The 20822-nt window shown below is 43.0% G+C and overlaps 1 protein-coding gene across 1 annotated transcript in view; it reads right to left on the bottom strand.

The window, feature by feature from the left end:
- Window positions 1-1703: 1703 nt before the first annotated feature.
- Window positions 1704-20822, bottom strand: part of LYSMD2 (LysM domain containing 2) — a 39551-nt gene continuing 20432 nt past the window's right edge. Inside the window, exon 3 of the mRNA XM_090029062.1 lies at window positions 1704-2531. Coding sequence (XP_089885188.1) covers window positions 2483-2531 — 49 coding nt within the window. The 3' untranslated portion in view covers window positions 1704-2482. The remainder of the gene's footprint in view (window positions 2532-20822) is intronic.

The raw sequence follows: 20822 nt of genomic DNA on the forward strand, positions 1-20822 counted from the left end.
CTTTTACTGTGGGGAAAACAATGCAATCATCACCTTTCCTGGAACCTGACAGTTTGGTTGCTGTTTCTATTCTTGCTGTTCATTTATCCACCTAATTTTCTTTTAACCACATGTTGAGTAGTGACTGCATCCTTGCTCCTGATGATCCTATTATCAAGTAAGTCTGTCTTACGCAGAGATCTTTTTAAAAAGAAAACTCAAGCTTGCTCTCTGCCTGGTACTAACATAAATATGCCCATAATTTACATACTGACTCGCACAAGTCCAGCTAGTTTTCCTAGCTTGCGTGTTTGCCTATTTGGAATACAGCTTTGCCAAGCTGAAAAGCAAAGTGCTTAGAGGGAGTAGTGAAGGCATGTTTGGTCTTATTGCAGGCTCCATTTCTGCATGCAACACTGATATTATTAACCGCCTCCTCCCAGCAGTTGCCTGGTACTTTGATTTTGAATTGTGTGGTAAACCAATATTGACAACACGTCCTCTCTTTCCAGCACTATTTGAAACTTCTTTAAAACTGAAAGTTACCCAGCATCTACTTAAATGATTTAGATCAGGGGTGGGCACGATGCGGCCCGGGGGCCAGATCCAGCCCATCAGGCCATTCTACCAGCCTGCAGGGCCCCTAAAAAATTTAGAGAATTATATTAATCTGCCCTGGGCTGCCTATCATGCAGCCCTTGATGGCTTGCCAAAACTCAGTAAGCGGCCCTCTGCCCAAAATAATTGCCTGCCCCTGATTTAGATATTCAAGTCATTCTCTAGCATAGCTCCTGGTCCTCATTCACATCAACTCCTAACCTTTGATTTCTACAGTCTTCTGAAAGTGTCCAAAATGTCCCTATTGCCCATATCTTTGGTGTTTCACACTTCTCAAGTCTCAGCCCTTTTTTCCTACTTGTTTAACTCTATTGCCTAATGGCTCTTTCCCCATCCCCAGTGAGCAAAAGTGACTCCTATATGTGGTGTCATAACAGTTCTGTACTGGACAAGGTGAGCAGGCAAAGGGGAGGTAGAAGACCCCCAACTCTTGCTCATTATAGATCAGTGCTTTGTGGTAGCAAAAGGGGTATTTAAAGACAGGAAAAAATGGCAGGAGGAAGCCTCTTGCATATGGCAGGAGGTTGAGTAGGCAGCACTTGAAGGTATTCTGGGAGGCTGTGTTCTTGGTATAGGGAAAGAACTGTCTCTGTACAGTTCTGTGAACAAACATAAAGTTTAAGGAAATGGACTTTGGGCAAACGTCCAGAACTTGCCCTGTGAGATTAAAAATGTTGGTATGGTGACTAGCTTGCTTAGAATGTGGATTTCCTAGCTAACCCATCCAGAGTGGGGAAAGAACAGGGACAATCTAGTTCTCAGTACAAAAAAAGTCCTAAAATAGATCAATTAAAATGAAGTAGTTTACAGGCTTTCACTCTCTTCTGTTTTGTTCACAGGTCTCCAAAGAATACAAAAGTCCCCAGGAAATTGAGATGTAGGAGTCTGCTTATCTTCACTTCCTGTGCAAAATGAAAATAATTCAGGGGAAAACCTGTGTGGTTTTTCTGGCAGATGATTTTATACTTTATAGTGCAATAACAGGCACTTGTTCTTTGCTTTGTACTAACATTCAAAGTTGATGTGCATCTGCAAATGGCTTTGCTCAGCACGATCTCTAGTAGAAATCAGACAGGTTGCAATATGAATAACAGGCAATATTTATATGAGCTTTTTGTATTTATTAAACTAAAATTACACAATTTATAATTGCACACAACACACATTCATATGCCAAATCACTATCGCACAAAGAAAAATACTTTTTTTTTTAATATAACTGTTTCCCTTTTATTTCCAAAAAGTCAAGATTGCAAACTTAAATAGTTTATTTGCTGATAAAGGCTTTCTCACCCATTCAACATGGGTCAAACTCATCATTTCTGAAACGGATGGATGCTGTTTATATACACACATGCATCCATACAGACACAATTCAAGGACAGCTTTGGGAGCCCCTGGCATGGCAAGGGGCAAGACCTTCCATAGCAAACATCTGCACTAAGACTGCTGAATCGAGACTGTGACATCTCAGTCACTTTTACATGGTTTCCACCAACGAGCAGAACTTACAATTAATTCAATATCCCACACTTTATCTGAGGAAGTATTTACAAAATATGTACTAAAGATTGATATGTCCTGTGTAAAGGTGACCTTAAGGATATATTGTTGCTACCATGCTACAATTTGCACAGAAGGGATACAAAGGCAATTGCTAGTTTTGAAAGGCTTAAAATCCTTTTTTGATATAGTATAAGGACATTTACCTATGGAAGGCAGAGGTCAAATTTTCAGTGCAATTACAGTCAGTGAAATGACCCAATTGAGACTTGTAAAAAGCACATGGCAATGCTCAGTCTAAACAACTTGCTTCAGAGTAATCAGCTGCTTAGTTTAAGAACTGTCTTCATTCCAGGTTTCTAGGTCATCATGTGTCTGTCTTCTACTGCTGATAGGAAGAAGTTGCATAGGGGCTTTCCTCATCTTCCTCTCTGAGAAGGGAAAAATAGTATGGTCAGATAAGGAGGGAGGATAACTGAAAGACAAGAGAATTGGTCTCAAAACCAATAAAACATATCCATATTTGTTCAAGATGAAAGGCACTGATCTCAACTGCTCTCTACAGCTACAATATTACATCAGCAGAATCATTAGGCTAATTGATGATTTCAAGAACATGAAGCTGAAAGTAGGAAAAGCAGTACTAACTGAATACCATGAGGCCCTGCGGTTAGGAACCAGAGCCTGAATTCTATGCTTACTACAATCCCTGTCCTGAAGGCAGCCCGAGGGACCAGCAAGTGCAGTGTTTCAGTCTGTCACGTCCCACTCCTGCTGCCTTGGAAGAGGAATTTGTGCATCATGATTCCATGGGGCCTTGTGTGTTAGGTGATGTACAGACTCTCCCTGTGTGAAAGGGTTCACATAGATATCCTAAACTGGAAAAAAACACCCTGGCTGAGTAGCGTGAGTGAAGAGGACAAGGTGTTTGTCCTCTTCAATCTGCCCAAATGAAAAATTTGGAAGGCAGGGCAGGGAATAAGAGAAAACTAAATTTGCTTAACTGTTCTGGGTTACAAACTTGTCCTCTTCTTCTCTGGTTAACTCATTCCTTTACATTCCTAGCAACAAGGGAGATAGATGATGAAGCCATACCTATGTTTCTGGCTCAACCCCACATATAGACTCAGGAAAAATCTCGGCAAGTGATCAGAACAGGTGCAAAACATCTACCACAGGGGCAGGCAATTACTTTGGCTAGAGGGCTGCTTAATGAGTTCTGGTGAGCTGTCCAGGGCCACAAGGGTAGCCATGCCCCCTGTTGGGTGCCCCACTTCCTGATTGCCACCGTGGGACCAGAAGTCCCATCTCTAACCCCTAACCTTTGTCACGAGAAGTCCCTCCCCTTGCCCTGGAAGTACTCCTTTTGAGAGGGAGGGTGCTGCCATCTTGCCACAGGAAATAAAAAAAGCAAATCGTATACTAAAAAAAATCAAACATTTACTAGAACTTATTTTAATTTTATTTAAAATTATTTTTGTACTGATCTATGTTTTTGCATAGTTTATCTGAAGGCAATTGCATAAGAGCTCAAAATACGGTCTTACTCTTGTATATTGTGTGTGGGTATGTGGCTGAGATGGGAATGTGTGTACGCGGGGTCCCCAGTCCCTGGAATGTCCTAGCCCCTGGAGCTGCACATGGTGGCAGTGTGCAGGTCCAGCCCCACCAAGACCTGCACAATGAAGCTGGCAATGCAGGTCATGGGGCTCAGCCAAGGTGGCAGGGAGAGGGGTGGGGCCAGTCCAGCCCCATAACGCAGAGCTCCCCGCCATCTCCCATGGCCTGCACATAGCAGCAAGCAGGGCCAGGCCACCAGCTCTATCGCGCAGAGATCTCCCTAGAGGTGCATAGCTTGGGTGGACTGCATGTGAAATTCACACTATGGAGCCAGGTTGACCCTGGGCCCGGGCTCCATGGTCCTGCTGCCCCACTCTGGTTCCCTGCTGGCCCAGCTCCAGGGCACTGGCATGGGGCCTGTGCTCCTGTCCAGCTGCCGCTTTGCTCCCACCCACCGCTACCACTTCACCACTGCTGCCACCCTTCCTCTGCTGTTTCCCTACTTTCCATCCTGTGCACCTACCTATGCTGCAGCCACCTCCCCCCACCCTGCAGGCTGCCAGTCCTACTGCCACTGCTGCCAGTTCCCCCCTCCCCCACCACTTCTCTACCTGCAGGGCTGGAGTCAAGGCCATCCCACAAGCAAAAATGGGAGCACAACACATGCTGCCCCTGCCCCATGTAAGCACAGCAGGGGCAGCCTGGGGCCAAGCCAGATGGAGTGAATTAGTAGACACCCATCCACAGGTTGGGTGAAACCATTTGGCTGGCCAGATGCAGCCAGTGTGCCATATTTTTGCCCATCCCTGCTCTACCATGGTCCACACTAAGCATCCTTGGCTTGGCCAGCTCCTCCTGCAACCATTATCTGAAGAAGCTTATAAAAATCAAATTTCATTCTGAAGATTATAATAAAGAGAATGGCAACTGTAACAATGAGTTCTAAATCCTAACACCTATTATGAATCTGACTCAAAGAGGAAGGAGGAAATCATTAAAATTCTGACCCACTTGATTTTGTTGAGAAACCAACAAATACTATTGTTTGCAAATTTTGAAGTGCTGCAGTGAACTGAATGACAAGGAGTCAGGAGAAGAGCAAAATCCTTTTTTTCTTTAACTGTTCTGTGCTGCTTAAAAGAAAGAATCTTTCTTTCTTACTAGTGGGACACTAGTATCTTTTTTTAGTCAATCTGTATCATAACTGTCACCTGTGGATCACATGAAACTGCCTGCATGTCCAAAGGAAGCATTTCACATTAGGCAAGATGTCCCTACAATGATAACTTCATCACCCACTGAAAAAGCCTTAGACCATATTAAAGAATGAAGGAAATTGGGAAGGACAAGTGTAAAAGCAAACTGCAACCTTGCAAGGCCAAGGAATCAGCATGGTTGTCATCACTTGTACTTCTGTGGTGATCTGAGGGTATAAAAAGCATTTGTATGGAAATCTGACGAACAAAAAGGCAATGAAAAAGAGGGTGGGGGGGACCTGGCAGAGAGTCCAGAATCCATTTTATTCAAGAATGCATTGCTAATAAACTTGTTCTTGCAGGAAGTCCAATCATATACTCATTAAAAGACTATTACAATCTTTAAAAAGCTAGTAATCATTAGGGTATGCTTATCCAACATCAGTTTAGCAAAAGCAGGAGGAGACATGGCATGTAATATGCCCATTACATATATGGGTGTGTGTTTGTGAAATCCTAATGAAACTTAATTTCTTGCTTCTAAAGCAGATATGAAGAACATACAAGAAGCATGCCTGCATCCCACAGTGACAATGTGTACCCTGGAAGCATGTGTTTATGTGGTATATGCATGCATGTGTAATCTAGCCCTGCCTAGTAACAAAGAAAGTCCTTGGTCTAAAGTTTTATTATTTTGAAATTGAAGTATCCAGAAAAAAGCATTTGAACCAAATGGTTAAATATTTTAATTTCTTTGGAACTATTATTTATAGAGCAGGACTGTCCAACTTCTAAGTGGCGGGGGCTGCATGCCATGCCATGCCTCCCCGCCTCCCCCCGTGGGTCATGCACGCAGGTGCCCCCAACATGCTACACTGTGCTGCATGCAGCACCCCCAACCCCATCCTCTGAGCATTGTACACAGTCACCTACCTACCCCTGACAGCTTCCTGGGCTGAGAGAGAGCAGCCTGGAGACCCTAACTGTGGCTGCAGCTGTGGCTGCAGGCAGCATGTTGGACAGCCCTATTGTAAAGCATCATACATGAAGCAAAGTAACACTGTTAGCAGGTTGGACACAGGGATAACTGGTCAGAATTAATGAACTATGATATAAAGGACACCCGAAGATTAACTGGCCCCTTCTAACCAGACATGCTATGGACATTTAGAGAGATCTCTGGACTGCACAGCACTTGACACAGTAGGGGCCTGGTCTATGGCAAGGACTCCTAGGCACTACTGCAGTACAACCAATGTATAGTAAGATGGGGTCTCTACCTCAAGGTGCATACAAGGCAGTTCTAGCAGCAGTGGAAACGCATGTAAGTTGTGTATGCCTTCAGGTATGTTGCATGAGGTGATACAAACATAGTCCACTCTTGAGACCTCCGTGCCTGTCCCTGCAGGCTCTTCTCCTTAGTAGGCTGGGGATTGGGGAGCCTGCCTTTGAGTGTGAATTGCTCAGTGCTCTGACTAAGAACAGTGGCACACAGCCCTCTCTCTTTAGATGGCAGTGATTATACTTGGTTCATGTGCAGACAGTCAACTCTGCAACCATAAGTGTTGTACTTTTAAATCAAAGCTTGAATTCTATAATTGCTGGTAATACTTGCTACAAGCCTCAACATCACTGTAACAGGACCCCTGTTACTAAAACAGGAAAGCCCAGAGAGAGACGCTGTACCTTCAAGGGCACGCCACAGGGGACATAAGCCTTCAGACTACGGAGAGGCCACTGCCAGGCCCAGAGCTGTGGGAGAAGTGGCAGTCAAGTCTCCAGTAAGTTGAGAGGCACTACCCAAGCCCTGCAAGAGGATGGCATCAAGCAGCAGAATTGAGGGAGCTGCAGTAACCAAAGGGTTAAATTGACAAGCTGCAGGAGCCAAGCCCTGAGCAGTTCACTACAGGAAGAATAGCAGCTGGCCTGTTAATTAGGCTAATAGGGAGCCACTGACTGCTGTTTAAGGAACCTTGGGTCAGATGGCCAGGAAGGGATGGAACAGAGACTCCTATAAGCCAGGCCTGGGGGTTGGAGCCTCAGGTTTTGGGCTGGCTTTAACAGAAGCAGGACTTGATATATCCTGAGGAGCAAGCACTTCAGAGTGTTGAGTTTGTGGACTTGGGATGCCAGGCAGTACATCAGCCCTGGCTGAAAGGACCTACTATGAGGGACTGCCTAAAGATAAGTGGGGAAAGTTTATTTTGTTTGTTGTGGACTGGTTGCAAGGCCAGGAGGCATGGGAGTGGCTGAAGGGGAGAAAAGTAGGCCACTGAAGACTCCCCACAGTGGGGCTTAGATCCCACTACTGGGCAGGCTGTTGGAAGCCTGTGAGCTAGTGCAGATGGTGCAGGCCCTGAGTGCCGTACAAAGGACAAAAAGAGCTTGTGGGCTAAGACGAGGAGAGGGGGGAGCCCAGTGTATAGCGCAGAGTGGAGCTGGACACTTTAAGCCACACTCCAATTATTGGAAGGTATCTTCCCAAACACACCTAGTAACAGAAAAGTTGTGGCAGGCAAGAGTGAGGGAGGTGACTGGTGGGGTGTTTAAGGTGCTTAAACAAGTCTCAGCAGGCTACTAGAGGGCTCCAATTGACTTGAGGAAACTGAGACCACACTAAGTGAGTAATAAAACTCATATTAAACATGCCTTCAATTGTACCTCAACTAAAACACTATTAAAAGGAATCTGGATAATGCTAAATTTGCATGCATCTGTCCAAATTTGGAAAAATGTGCTTATCAAATACATAGTAGTATGTATGTGGCTAGCATAATAACTTATGCATGCTCATTACAGAAAATATTCCAAATAAGTGGAAATGCATTTTAGATAAAAAATGCAAGCCTAAAAAATGCCAACCAATGACCAAATCATGCCATTTAGCTTCTGCAAGCTGACAGGAATCAAACTTGCCCTGAGAAATTCTGTTTCTTTAGATTCTGCTAAATATGCCAGTATGAGCTAAAGATTTACTATAAATGGAAATCCCTAGGATGTGAATACCACAGTAGAGTCCTGATCTGTCTGGGACTCCAAAGACTTACTGGTCTGGCTTGGAGAAAGACTTGCTTTATATAGCAAAAGGAACTACCCTTTCCTGTAGGCCCTGCTATCCATGTGGCTCTTAATGGAAGCACTAAAAATGTGTTCTACACCTTAAATGCTGTATGAACATATCTGGTTCAAAGCCCTTGAGAAGGCTGAAGTGGATGTTAAGTATCCTCACTGCAAGTAGCAGCAATAGTAGTATTGTTTTTTAAAAAAAAAAAAAGACTTTCAAGTAACTTCCTTCATAATTAAAATCTGTGGCCCCAGAACCGTGAAGGTATTTATGAGCCTAAATGGGGCCCTATCTGAAAATGCTTACCGTGTGCTGTAGTGCACTGGGATCCCTGTACCAAAAAGAGAGCTTCACTCAATGTTCTGTGGTGTCCAGGTGTGAGCAGTTACTCTGATAATGGTGTAACTCCTGCTTGTGTGGCTGAGACTTTGGGATCCTATCCTATTGTTCTTGATGCAATACGTTAAACACTTCAGATTTCTGTCTGTGTTTTATGGGATAACATGTCTGTCTTCCCGGGCACAGGAGGTCAGGGAAATAATATGACACTGCAAGTGTCAATGCTCAGGTGGCTTTGCCTGCATCTCCTCACTACAGAGCATGGACTACCAATCCGAATGGAACCGAAGCCCTGAGTTTGTCCTATGCCTTGGGACAGACCAGCAAGCACCTCTAAACTCCAGTGAGAGAATGGGTTGGAAACAGGACAGGATTGGAGATGGCATCCAAGTAAACTTTTCAGTGAATACCTACGCTTGGTTATTTGCAGGACAGAGAATGTAGTCTGAATTACTGGTGCAGACTGTTCTTTTGAGATCTGGCCAGGGCTGATAGTGTAGTTCTAGGGAGGCAGCTGCTTAAGTCCTCTGCACTGTTTGGATGGTCTGATGTCAAATGCAAACTGTAGGAACCATATGGTTTCCTGAAGGATCTGTTATGTGGCTGGAGAAGAACTGATGGAGGTATGTGTTACATGCACCCTAATTCAAGGAAGTGGAGGCACCCTTTGTGAAGGATTCTTCCCCCTCTAGCTTGTTAATGCCTCAGTCCATGTGACTTCATCTTGTTTAGAGAAAGTATTTGGATCTGTGTGCAAGTAGTAATTCTACTAACCTTGATGTTAATATAGAAACCCGTGGTGCTTTACTCCAGAGTCTTTGGGATTTTCTTTGTTTACCCATAATTAAATAAAGATTAGGAATTTGCTTAAGTAATTGTTTATCCAGAATTCATACTTGTATATGGACTCCATCAATAGCAGCTAGCACAAAACTTTATAATTAATTTCTTATGCAGACAGAATTTAGATCCAGTAAATGGAAAATGATTTTTAAATTGTGTTCTGGTCCCTATGCTTCATCTCCTTGAATGACATTGCCAATTATGTAAAATATACTCCCTCAGTAAAAATGCCACTGAACTATTGCTGATGGGAATAAATGTGTTCACCCCCATCACCTTTTAACACTTTTTTTTCCTCAGTAGACCTAAAATTTCACTTGAAGGATTTAAAGTTTATGGGTATGAAACAGAATACTTCCTGTCGAGTCATCCCATTGCTTAGTAGCTAATGAAAAGTAAATAACATGATTTTCCAGGTTATAAACAGAATTTTACAAGGTAGTGATAACAGCCAGCTTCTCAACACCTTCATCTTTGCCTTTTGGGTTGCAATAAATTATTTTGTCTCTTCATTTATAATCATGTGCATGACTTATTACATTCCCATGCTTTGACTACATTTAGCAATAGCATGACTTTCAAGAATTCTGACAACTATATGTGCTGCCTTAACTATACCAACATGGACTCCTAAAGCTGTTTTGTTGCACTTGGTCTCTGTTATGTTCCAGCCAGCACAATGGTAAGGGATGACATTACAAAAACATCAAATATGACTTCTCTGATTATTCTTTTAGAAGCATTTTAGACACGGTGGCTATTTCTGAAGAAAGGTGCTTCTCAAATGAATAAAGGCAAACAAATTTTGGCCTCTGCTTATCAAAAAGTAATAAATGCGTATTACAGTTGCACGGTGAACCCTTAACAAATGCAACATTAAGTAATAAATCAGGCACTGTGTATGTGGGCATTGTCAAACTAATCATACTTCTACTCTTTTCCATTGGTAATAGATACAAAGCATCTTCTTATGCTAGTCAAGTGGGGAAGCCTGCCATGAAAGAATATTTATATAATCGCATATTACCTGACCATGTGGCCAGCTGTGCCCATTGCTAACAGGGCTCCCAGCCAGGGGGAACACCATGAGCCCCTGAGCCTGGGAGCCAGCAGCTGACCTGGGCTTTCTTACTGTAGGGATGTATGGTGTGCCCAGCAACTATCAGTCCATCTGCTGAGGTTCCCAGGTGTAGGAACTTGCTATTTGCCAAAGCAATAAAACACAATGGGATCTGTGCTCAGTTCCCACAATCACACCACCTACCATGCATATGTGATCTGTACAGTCACTCTTCCTGCCATGCCACATCAGATCCCACTGCATCTTTACCTGCATGTCTGGCAGGGGCCTTATTCAGTCATCCATTGTGATTAGCAGCTCCCTGATTAGCAATAGTAAAATGATAGCTGAGTTCTTTTAGACATTGCTAAAAATAGTCGTGCTTTGTTACTAACAACCACATCACTTACGTGAGCTGAATATTTATTAATGGAGGAGGGAAATCTTAACAAGAGGATCATCTTTTCCCGAGAGAATGCATTTTAAAATATCTAGGGCAACGTCTGTGCTTTGAACCTTTCCTAAGAAGGGCTGTTCTGCCTTAAACCTAGCTCTCGTGTAGGCTCATGGATTCATAGATGCTAGGGTTGGAAGGGACCTCAACAGATCAGAGTCCAACCTCCTGTCCTGGGCGGGAAAGAGCGATGAGCCAAGCCAGGTGCTTATCCAGCTTTTTCTTTAAAACCCCTAAGGTAGAGGAGAGTACCACCTGCCTTAAGCCCATTTTCTCCTGTCAATAAGCTTGTTTGCTTCACTAATACTAATTCTCACAGCTGCTCTAGTACGGAAGTAAACTAGTTTGCAGAAGATTCAATTACATATCCAAGGTCCCACTCTTCTTTGGAAAAACTGAATCTTGACTCTCCTGTTCTATGTACTAGACAAACTACTGACTTCCTAGAATGCCAAAATATTCATCCAAATGCAAGTTTGCACCATGGCCTAACTAAATGTTGTAGTAGATGCTCCCTATTCCAATAATTATGTCATTCAGGCAAAAGCACTGGATCCTAATTGTAATCTAAGTGTTAGATTTTATCTCTACAGAAGATGCCTAAGTAGGAAGGAATTTAAAAAAAAAAAAAAAATCTTAACTACACCTCAAATGACTGCATATGGGCTATCCAGACAAGACCCACAGCTCCCAGCCACCCGCAATGGCCTACAGGATTTTGCAAGACATGAAAAGTTGCAAACTACTGATGCAAGGTGGGGAAAAGATGCTCTGTATGTCCTGGTGGTTTCTCTGAGATGGTATATTTTTAAAACAAATTGCACCTAGCTTGAGAATTGGAGCGCTGCTGCCATGAGTGGCACAGGCAGCCTGTGTATGCCATGCAACAGACTGGGGAAGGGATAGGCCAGGGAGCACAAAACACGAGATTGGTCAGGAAGCAGAAGCAGATCAGGTAGGGAGCAGAAGGCGGAGTAGCTAATTGGACAGGGAAAGGAGACTGGAGTGGCACTCAAAGGTGGCGCTAATTTGTGCCTACCATGAAAGCTGGCCCCCACTAGTGTAGACAGTGGAACAATAGGCAAATGCCAAGCTCCAAGGCTTAGCCACACTACTTAACCAGGGATTAATGTGCACAGATCAGAATCACAGTGGGGCTCTGCAAATGAGGGACAATCTGTAAAGGCAAATGGCAGTACTAAATTGGAATGAAAAAATATAAAGCCAATTTACAAGAAGTTTTTAATTTTACTATAACTTAAGAGGGGAAAAATATATACTTTTTCCATGTTGTTGTTAATAGAAAGGCTGTTAAACTAAGACTATCCAGCATCTTGAAATGGGGTTTAGGCTGGTTACTGACTTGAAAACAGTTGCCAGAGCCTTTTCAAACTGCTTGTACATGGTTTGCCTTATGAGGCACAACTGAGTAACAGAAGAGCAGGACTGCTGTTAGCGCAGTTTGTTCAGCCCACAATAATCACTGGACACGGTGAAGATATTTCTAAAAACTATTTGAAGAGGCATATGCTAAGAATTTCTTTTTTTCCCAAAGAATGGATGCAAACACAACTCGCACATACTAAATCTGATTTAGTAGATGCTTTTTCAGAAAAATGATGAAGTCCTTGTGGTGACTACCATATTTATTTGAATCTAAAGAGAGTGTGCGTGTGTGTGTGCACACGCCTCCATTAATATGGAGGGGAGAAGTGCCTCCCTCATCTTGAAAGAGAGTATGAGGTGGTAGGGGCAGGCAACTGCTACCTGTCCCCCCCCCACACACACCTGTTTATCCCTTCTACTGCCCCTTGCTCCAGTCTTGGGCATGGAACACAGCCCACTAGTGGCAGTGGTGTGGCAACGCCAGCTGGGTTAGGGCTGGGGCCAGAGCTGCCATGTCACCACTGCTGCTACTGGGCCAGGCTGGAGCAGGGATGAAGCCTGCCAGAGCAAGAAGAGGGGGTGGGTGGGGCAGAGACTACAGAGAGGGAGTGGGGGAGACAAAGGAACAAGAAGGCAAAGGATATGGGGGAGGGAGGGGACCATCAGCAGCTGCTTGATACCCCCCACCACTTTCCCTGCAGCAGTAGTGAGGGGGATGAATTTAAGAGGGTCCACCAATTATTTGATTCTTTACATGGAAAACTCTAAGAAACGTATCGATTCCACCCCCCTCCCCCACAATGTACAGAACGTAATTACTGGGGGTGTGGAGGGGTTCCTCTTAAATTCACAGTTGTCTTTGGATTTGGGTAAATATGGTATGGCAATTTCAAAGAGCCATTTCCAGCTTTTATACAGATAGCTGCCCTGAATCTGGATGAATGTAACATGAAGGCATATTCTCTGCACAAAAGAGATCTTTCCAAAACACTGCTCTCTCCCAAGTAATAAAGCTCTTATGCACCATCTGTTTTTAAAGTAGGGAGAAAATATGCAAATCAAAGATGCATCGACCAGATTTTTAAGCTGACTGCTGTTTGTTCAGGTTCTGTAATAAACAGCACTTCTGGTTACAAATGTTTCTTTGTAAGAAGCATAAATGCCTGCAACATCACTTTCTTGAGAATATGCTGTAGGCTAAATAGCATCCCTTGAAATGAGTGTCTGATGCAATCTACCATCCAAGGGGAATAAGGATCTAATTTAAAGCCCATTAAAGCTGGGGGAGAAGGGGGAAACCTATTTAATCTCTTGGGGTCTGGATCAGGTTCTAACTCCTGGCTCATCTTTCTCTTACATGTAGGCCTGCTGACATTTAAACTTTACTTAGATGAGTCAGGCAGGCAGAATTTGGCCCCAAAAGTCGATCGCTCTTTTCTTTTTTTCCCACAAGTAAAACAGTGTGCAGTTCTATAAGAACTTTGGCAGCTTCATTGTTTTCTTGGACCAAAAAGCCCTGATGCTGCTTATCTGTGGTAAATGAAAAAGCAAACAAGTGAGGCACTAACAAAGTTATACTGCATGTCTGCTGTCCAAAACACAACACCACACAATAAAAACAGCTTGAGGCATGTTTTTTCCTGAGGGGAAAAAAAAAATCCTTCTTTGCAACTTAAACTAGGAAATTTTTAGCCATGCTAAGGCTATGTGACAAAGCCAGGTACACCTGCTTACTCTACCATGCTTGAACATATAAGAGAGGCTGAAATGCTCTAAGGCATGCTGGAGGTCCAAGATGCATAGCAAAGCTCCTTTTATGGAAAAATTGGTCGAACTCACCTGGCCCTGTGGAAGCATGGCATGGGACTAGTCCATGAGTAAGATGAATGGCACTGGGCCAGCCCTGCATGTTGGACTGGACCCTCAAACCTCCCCTGTCCGTCTGCCTATGTGCCCCCCTCCTCCCCCCAAATGCCAGATCCATAGCACCTACTCTGGCCAGTCTGCAGCTCGGGTCCTGAACTGGCCAGAGCGAACACTGCATGCAGTGCAGATACCAGAGCAGGCGCTGCATTTCAGCCCTGTCCTGGACTTGCTAGGGCAGGTACCATTTATGGCTCAGGTGTTGGGCCAATCTGGCACACACTGCTTAAGTCAACTCAAGAGACAGCGGCAGCACTGGGGTTCAGATCCAGCCTGTAGGCCATGCCTTTTTACACCCCTGTGAAGAGGGAAGGCAGGGGGGGTTGAGCCAGTGAGAGGGGTTATTTTTTTGCAGCAGACTTTTTAAAGCATTAGAAAAAGTTTCTGTCTACCACTTGTTGAGAAAGTAAAGTTAGGCTTTCTGCAGTTCTTCAATGTCTGTCCATTCTCTCTGCCCCTGCTACGTGCAGACCCACATCTCACATAGTCCACAGTGGCTCCTTTTAGAGAGAGTGAAGATCACAGAATGCCTGTCAGTGTTTCTTAACAGGAATGCAGGTTCTAGGAGTAATCTTGTTTGTTCTTGAGCACGAGGACAGCTTCATTATGTATCATAAGGCTTGGAACCTAACTAGAGCTTTTTGGCTGTACTGCAGTATTTCTCAATTTTCAGACCATGGGAATCTTATTTTTTCACCATTTTAAAACTATTCCATAATCAATCCTTAATCTGGAACAGACGGTGACCATAATGTTTGTGATGTATACCACATACACAGGAGAAGAAATCCACTGCTATTACTATATCACAACTCCTTCACAACTACAAATCCCATAAAAAAGAAGAAACTGTACAGTATCTAGATTCTTCTACCACACTTACCTAGCTCATGATGTTATTTTCTGTATACCTGCCAGCAATGCATTAAGGGGGGGTGTTCTGTTTCATTTTAATTGGAGGGAAGTTCCTGTTAGCATTAGTGATCACTTAATTTCCTTTGGCAACATTAAAAGATTAAGCCAGATCCAACAGCTTGATAGTGGTTTAATTTAAAAAAAAAATACTGACCCTTTCACATTGTACAGGGGAATACTGGAGTACAAAACTAACGCTCACCAATCTGTAAAGAAATTTCCATGCTAACTTTAAGGAACACACTAAACAACTTCAAGGGAAGACCCAAAAAGCTCTGGGTAAATTACAACCTTGAAGGGAATGAAAAAGCCATGGGAAATATGACCTAGGATCATGCCCTAGGAGGGGATATTGAGAATAAAGTTTTGAATAATGTAAATTGTGATGGCAAGACTGCTTTGGTATCTGCAGAATAAAAAACTGTTTCCAAATTCATATTGCTACATACTTCATATGCCTTTTTCCCCTGCATTAAGTCCAGAATCTGGCACTACGTAAAGCAAGTTGGCCAGGCTTCTATACAGATCTGTGGAAAGTATCACAAAACAGTAGTTTTTTAGGAAAAAACCTGGCACTTAGCAGGTTTGAACAAGTACACCTTATATACTCCCCTCCAGGATTGTATATAATTTATTTCAAATAGCTTGTCCTGTTTATAGATTAAAGAAAATGATGCAAATAGAGAGAAGGTCAGAGGGGATCAATGAAAATAATTATCTTGGCCCTTCTCTACTTGAATGCATTTGACCAGTTTCCCAAACCAGCCCATATACATATCTTATAAACACGCAGATACTGAACACAAAACATATGCATTGAAAATGGAAGCATTAGAGTTCAAATGCAAAATCTTTCTGTAGCACTAGTGAGCAGTTATTTATACGAGTTGTTTCTTTGCTTTCAATGGGAAACTTATGAGCAGTTTTTCACAAATATAAAGATTTGGCTTTTCCACTTGATCGCTCCACTGCCACCCTTCCCAAGTGCCTTTCTATATCCACTCTCTCTTACATACCAGCATAATGTGGGAACATCTGTATTGTAAAAATTCTAGAAGAACAGTTAAAAATAGGATACTGAATTGAGCATTCTCCTTACACAAACAACCAAACACATGATTACATCCTGAAAGAGTCACTTGCTTTCTATAATGGAAATGCTCACACATGTCCATGGAGTACCTCCATCCCTCATAAACTATCCAGGCTGTGGTGGCCCATCCATCCTTTCTAAGACCCTCCCCCACCCCGGCCTCTTTATGCAGCTTCTACAGCAGAGCTAGGATGGAGACGGTGGGAAAGAGGGTGAGGAAATATGTTGCCATCCTCCCCGCAACATACAAAGACCCGGCTTCAGGTGGCAGGGCAAGGTGGAGGGAAGGTCAGTTACAAGGTGGGTTTGTTTTTAAGGCTGGTATGAGGTATGATGTTTAATACTTTGACAACATACAGAGGATCAGACAGCTCCGATTATTGCTGTCTATCCTGGAAATGCAGAACAGTCCTATACCAGAGCACTTTTTCTTTATGACATCTTAACTGGACCCAAGTTATGGGATTTTAAGGCAGTATGCGAATAGCTACTGCACTACGCCAAAACCACCTGAAATGATCTTTAGTAAACAGACCAATCATGTGTTATAACTTTTTTACCACAGTAAAACTGCACCACAGAAAATGTTATCCACAACTTTATGAACCATATATCACCAACGCAATGCCTAACAGCTGAAAGAGTTGCATAAATATTAAAATATCTGAAGAAAATCAGTCCACCTACTGTGTCTGCTTGATGAGAATGAGTCACGAAAACATATGTAGGGAGTATAACAGAATGACATAACAAAAGAGCAGTCATGTAAATAGACTGTAGCACAGCAACACAGCACTAGTTCAGAGCCAGATACTCCAAAGACTATTGGTTCTTTTCAAAATTTCTAATTTTAGAATTTACACATCATGATGATCCGAGATAATATCCTTTTAAAAGTAAAAATGCTAAAATGAGCAACAGCTGCATTGTAGTAAGTGCTGGAAGGTTTAACCATGCTAAAAATGTTATTTTAGTGTGAGATTTAAATGATACAGTCAAATGCATTTATACAATGGCACAATCATTCCAATATGCTAATAAAAGCAAGTAATAAGCGATCATTTTAAATAGAGACAGCTGCATGTGTTTCAGTGAACAGTCTGAGCTACATAAACATGTCAGGAGAGCTCTCAACTTCATGTTACAAAATTAACAGAAAACATGGCTTTTTCCTAATTGGTATTTAAACTTTATGTACATTCCTCACTAAAGAGAACCATTTTGAGGAACCATTTCAAAGAATCTACTGCAGCTGTGTCCCACTTTTACCTGAAAGAAGAGAGTTAGCATTTCCATATAAGATTCTGAAAGGGATATATATACTTTGTCTTGAAGAACAATGTAACATATCCTTAAAATATCAAAGCTTCTATTTAGGTTATCTATGACTTATTACATTTGGTTGAAGCATTTTTTTTCCCTGAAATCTGTGAATCTACAAAAAGCAGAAAATAGGGATGGATACTAAAAATCTTTGGGAGAGGGGCTATTGTTTTACATCTTTATGGCATGCAGCGCTATAGGGGGCACAACTGAAGCATAAATATTATGGGAACTATACAAGACATTAATCTGTTTTCCTTGACAGTAGATACAGGTCTCTGAGTATCTCAGATATTCCCGTATCTTATCATTGCTGTAATGAATACCTCTGATATTCAAGTCTTGTATCAACTGCTAAATGTAGGTATGTAAAGCAATGGAAAAGTTCCTCAAAGTCACCATTGTAAATGAGGGCAGAAAGACATGTCAAACTGGGGATGAAGCCTTAATATTCTAAAACCAACACTGTATGTTCTAAGGTAGCCTTTTTTCTTTTTTTAAAAGGCCTTTTTATGTTACCCAGTTTTCAGGCAGCACACCTGCTCCACTCTCTACTCATTCTATATACTAAGGTAGCGTTAGGCTGATAGGAGAAGTATCAGACTTATTATAAGAGATATTTACTTACCCTTCCAGGAAGCTACAACTAAAAAATCCTTCTTGGGAACAAGGGATGCAACACTGAGTGTCTGTCACTATTTTTCAGTGTATGCAATTATATAAGAATTCACTATAAATAAAATTATTAGTTTACTTACCAAGATCTCTCTATTTTACTGAATAACAGAGCCATACCATATACTGAAGAAGTCCTTTTGCTTTTTAAACACCACAGTATTAATAATGTAAGCTTCATGCTGTATTACTTGGTTTTAATACTGGGTGGAATGCATTTACAAACACCAGAGCAGACTGTTATCAACAGGAATCCTTTTTTAGTGACTGGTGAGATCTAATATAACTCTTATGCTCAATTTCTGTTCAAGCAATGAGAGCTTTTGGGTGTTGTTGTTTTTAACTTCAGTAAGAGGTTCTCTACTCTACGTCAAACAGAACCTAACACAGTTATATATTGTGTGTCAACTTTCCTTCAAGCGAGCCTACCCTGCCTTCATTACTATTCTCAATGATTTTGCACTATATGCATCTGGGAATACACTGCAGGGTTTTGTGCTAAGACACCAGGGTTAATTCTTCTATAGCTGTAGAACTGGTTTGTCATGGGAGGGACTTGGAGAATTGTGAGCATATGTATGATCTGCCCGTATCCTCCCTATAAATTTAGGCTGATTTTAGCCCAAGCTAAAATCTATACTAGCAGCCGTAAAGCAAGCATGCACATGCTTCAGAATTTTCTGTGTAGATACCAGATAGTAGTTAGCTGGGACAAAACTAGTGGTAGGTGCCAATACTAAAATGTAGACAAATTCCACTAAGGCTGCCACATGAAACATGAAACAGCCTTTACATCTCCAGAACTATTCTAGGAAGGAAATTGGAACAATCAGGTGCCTCCATGAACTACGGGAGCTGGGTGTAGCCATAATTCTTGCACTTTTGAAAAGACAGACCCAAACTGTGATCTGGCCTTGCTTAAAGGCCAAACAGCCAAGCAAACAGAGCTGGGCCTTGGGAGAGAGGATGCAAACAGACATGAGGTAGCACACTCCTTGCCCTTGCTGTTATTGGATAGTAGCTTGCATATGCAACAGTATGGGGTATTGAGCTAATCAGACTCCCATTTTCACAATTAACTTGTGGCAGAAAAGTGCCACAGGGTGAACCAGACACTGTAACTGAAGGGCACTAGGAATGAATTCTGTCTGTTGCCCATTACGATATGGCACGGTACTGCATACTAGGGCTGTGCAAAATTTCAGCAGCTGTTTCGTTTCGGTGGTGTTTCAGGCTATTTCGGTGCCCTAAACACGGAATCCAAATCAAAACGGAAGGCTCAGAGATCTGTGCTGGGGGTCTTCTTGTCAGCACTGCCCCGGGGCTGCGCGGGGAGGGCAGCAGTGGTGAGGAAACCCTGGCGCAGGTCTCTGCTCCCTGCAGAGCCAGGTCACACGGCAGGGCAGTGCTGGTCCCTGCTGCACGACCTGGCTCCACAGGGAGCAGAAATCTGGGGCTGCATGGGGAGGGCAGTGGTGGCGTGGAGACCCCAGCGTAGATCTCTGCTCCCTGTGGAGCCAGGTTATGCAGCAGGGCAGTGCTGGTCCCTGCCGCACGACTTGGCTCTGTAGGAAGCAGAGATCCATGCCAGGGTCTCTTTGCCACTGCTGCCTGCCCCATGCAGTCCCACGTCACTTTGCACTGCCTGACGTGACAGGGATCAGAGATCTGTGTGGGAGTCTCCTCATTTGCACAGAGGGGGGCAGCCCTCCCCTGGACGAGCCACCCCTGGTCTCATCCTGCTCCCCAACTGGGGCCCCGAGCCCCACCCAGTTGGGTAGGGCTCTGTGAAGCTTCCCTTGCAGGCCAAAACTAAACAGGACAGTGATCCAAAACACCGAAACTAATCACTGTCCTCTAAAACAGCTAAATCCGAAACGGAATTGAAACACAGCTGTTTCACACAGCCCTATTGCATACTTCATTCTTTCAGGATGCCTCCATGCAAAATTTTGTCTGAGTTGCAATGAGGCTAATATTTTAAACCTAACACCCCAGAAAACATCCCATCTAGGTTTTAGTAATAGGTACTTTTTGCTGTGTATTTGCAGTAACATTAATTGCTCTGCTGTCAAAAGCTAAAAGCTTCTGGATGTATTGTGTGGATGGGCTTACAGAATGGAGTGTCATATCTCCATTACAAGAAATGATATTCATAATAGCTGAATATCATAGAGGATCTTCAGGGAGGCTGCTGGAACCAAACTGATCTAGTAATTCTCGTGGTGGTTTTTGTTTTGAATGTCTGACCTATCATCATCTGAGCTAACTTCTCATCAAAACTGTCCTTAAGTTCTGATCTAAGTTAAGCAGCCCTGAACTGACCACAATATAAGGAGATGTAACAGATGCCAGCATATCTTCAAATAGTTCTCTAGGCTCTGCTGTGTTCCAGCTGGAGTGAAAGTAGTTTCTTAATTCAGTGTCTACTCTGTATGTTGGGTCTTCCTCTCTCTCAAAAGCCTATAAGCCAGGAGTGCTTAACCTTCAGCCTGCAGGGCTCCCCATGGTTTCAGAAATTTGGTGGTAGGGGATTTAGTGCTATCATTAATTGCCTCAACTTCCAGAGCCAATACCACCACACCACAATGCTTAACTTCTGGGCAGCAAGTTAGATGACAAAGCACCATGCACAAAGTTGTTGCGCCCCTTAACCAGGTCTGGTGTGTGGGGCCACGCTGGACCATATCTGTGAACAGGAGCTGGAAGTTTGAGCACCATGGCTATTGTTTTTCTACCTAACTGATCCTTCTTTAAGTGTGTGTGTGTGTATTTATGTATATGTGTATACACACACACTCTCAATGATTTTGCACTATATGCATCTGGGAATACACTGCAGGGTTTTGTGCTAAGACACCAGGGTTAATTCTTCTATAGCTGTAGAAAAA

Source organism: Crocodylus siamensis, chromosome 15 (assembly GCF_052110815.1).
Source record: "Crocodylus siamensis isolate JL-2025a chromosome 15, ASM5211081v1, whole genome shotgun sequence".
Lineage (NCBI taxonomy): Eukaryota > Metazoa > Chordata > Crocodylia > Crocodylidae > Crocodylus > Crocodylus siamensis.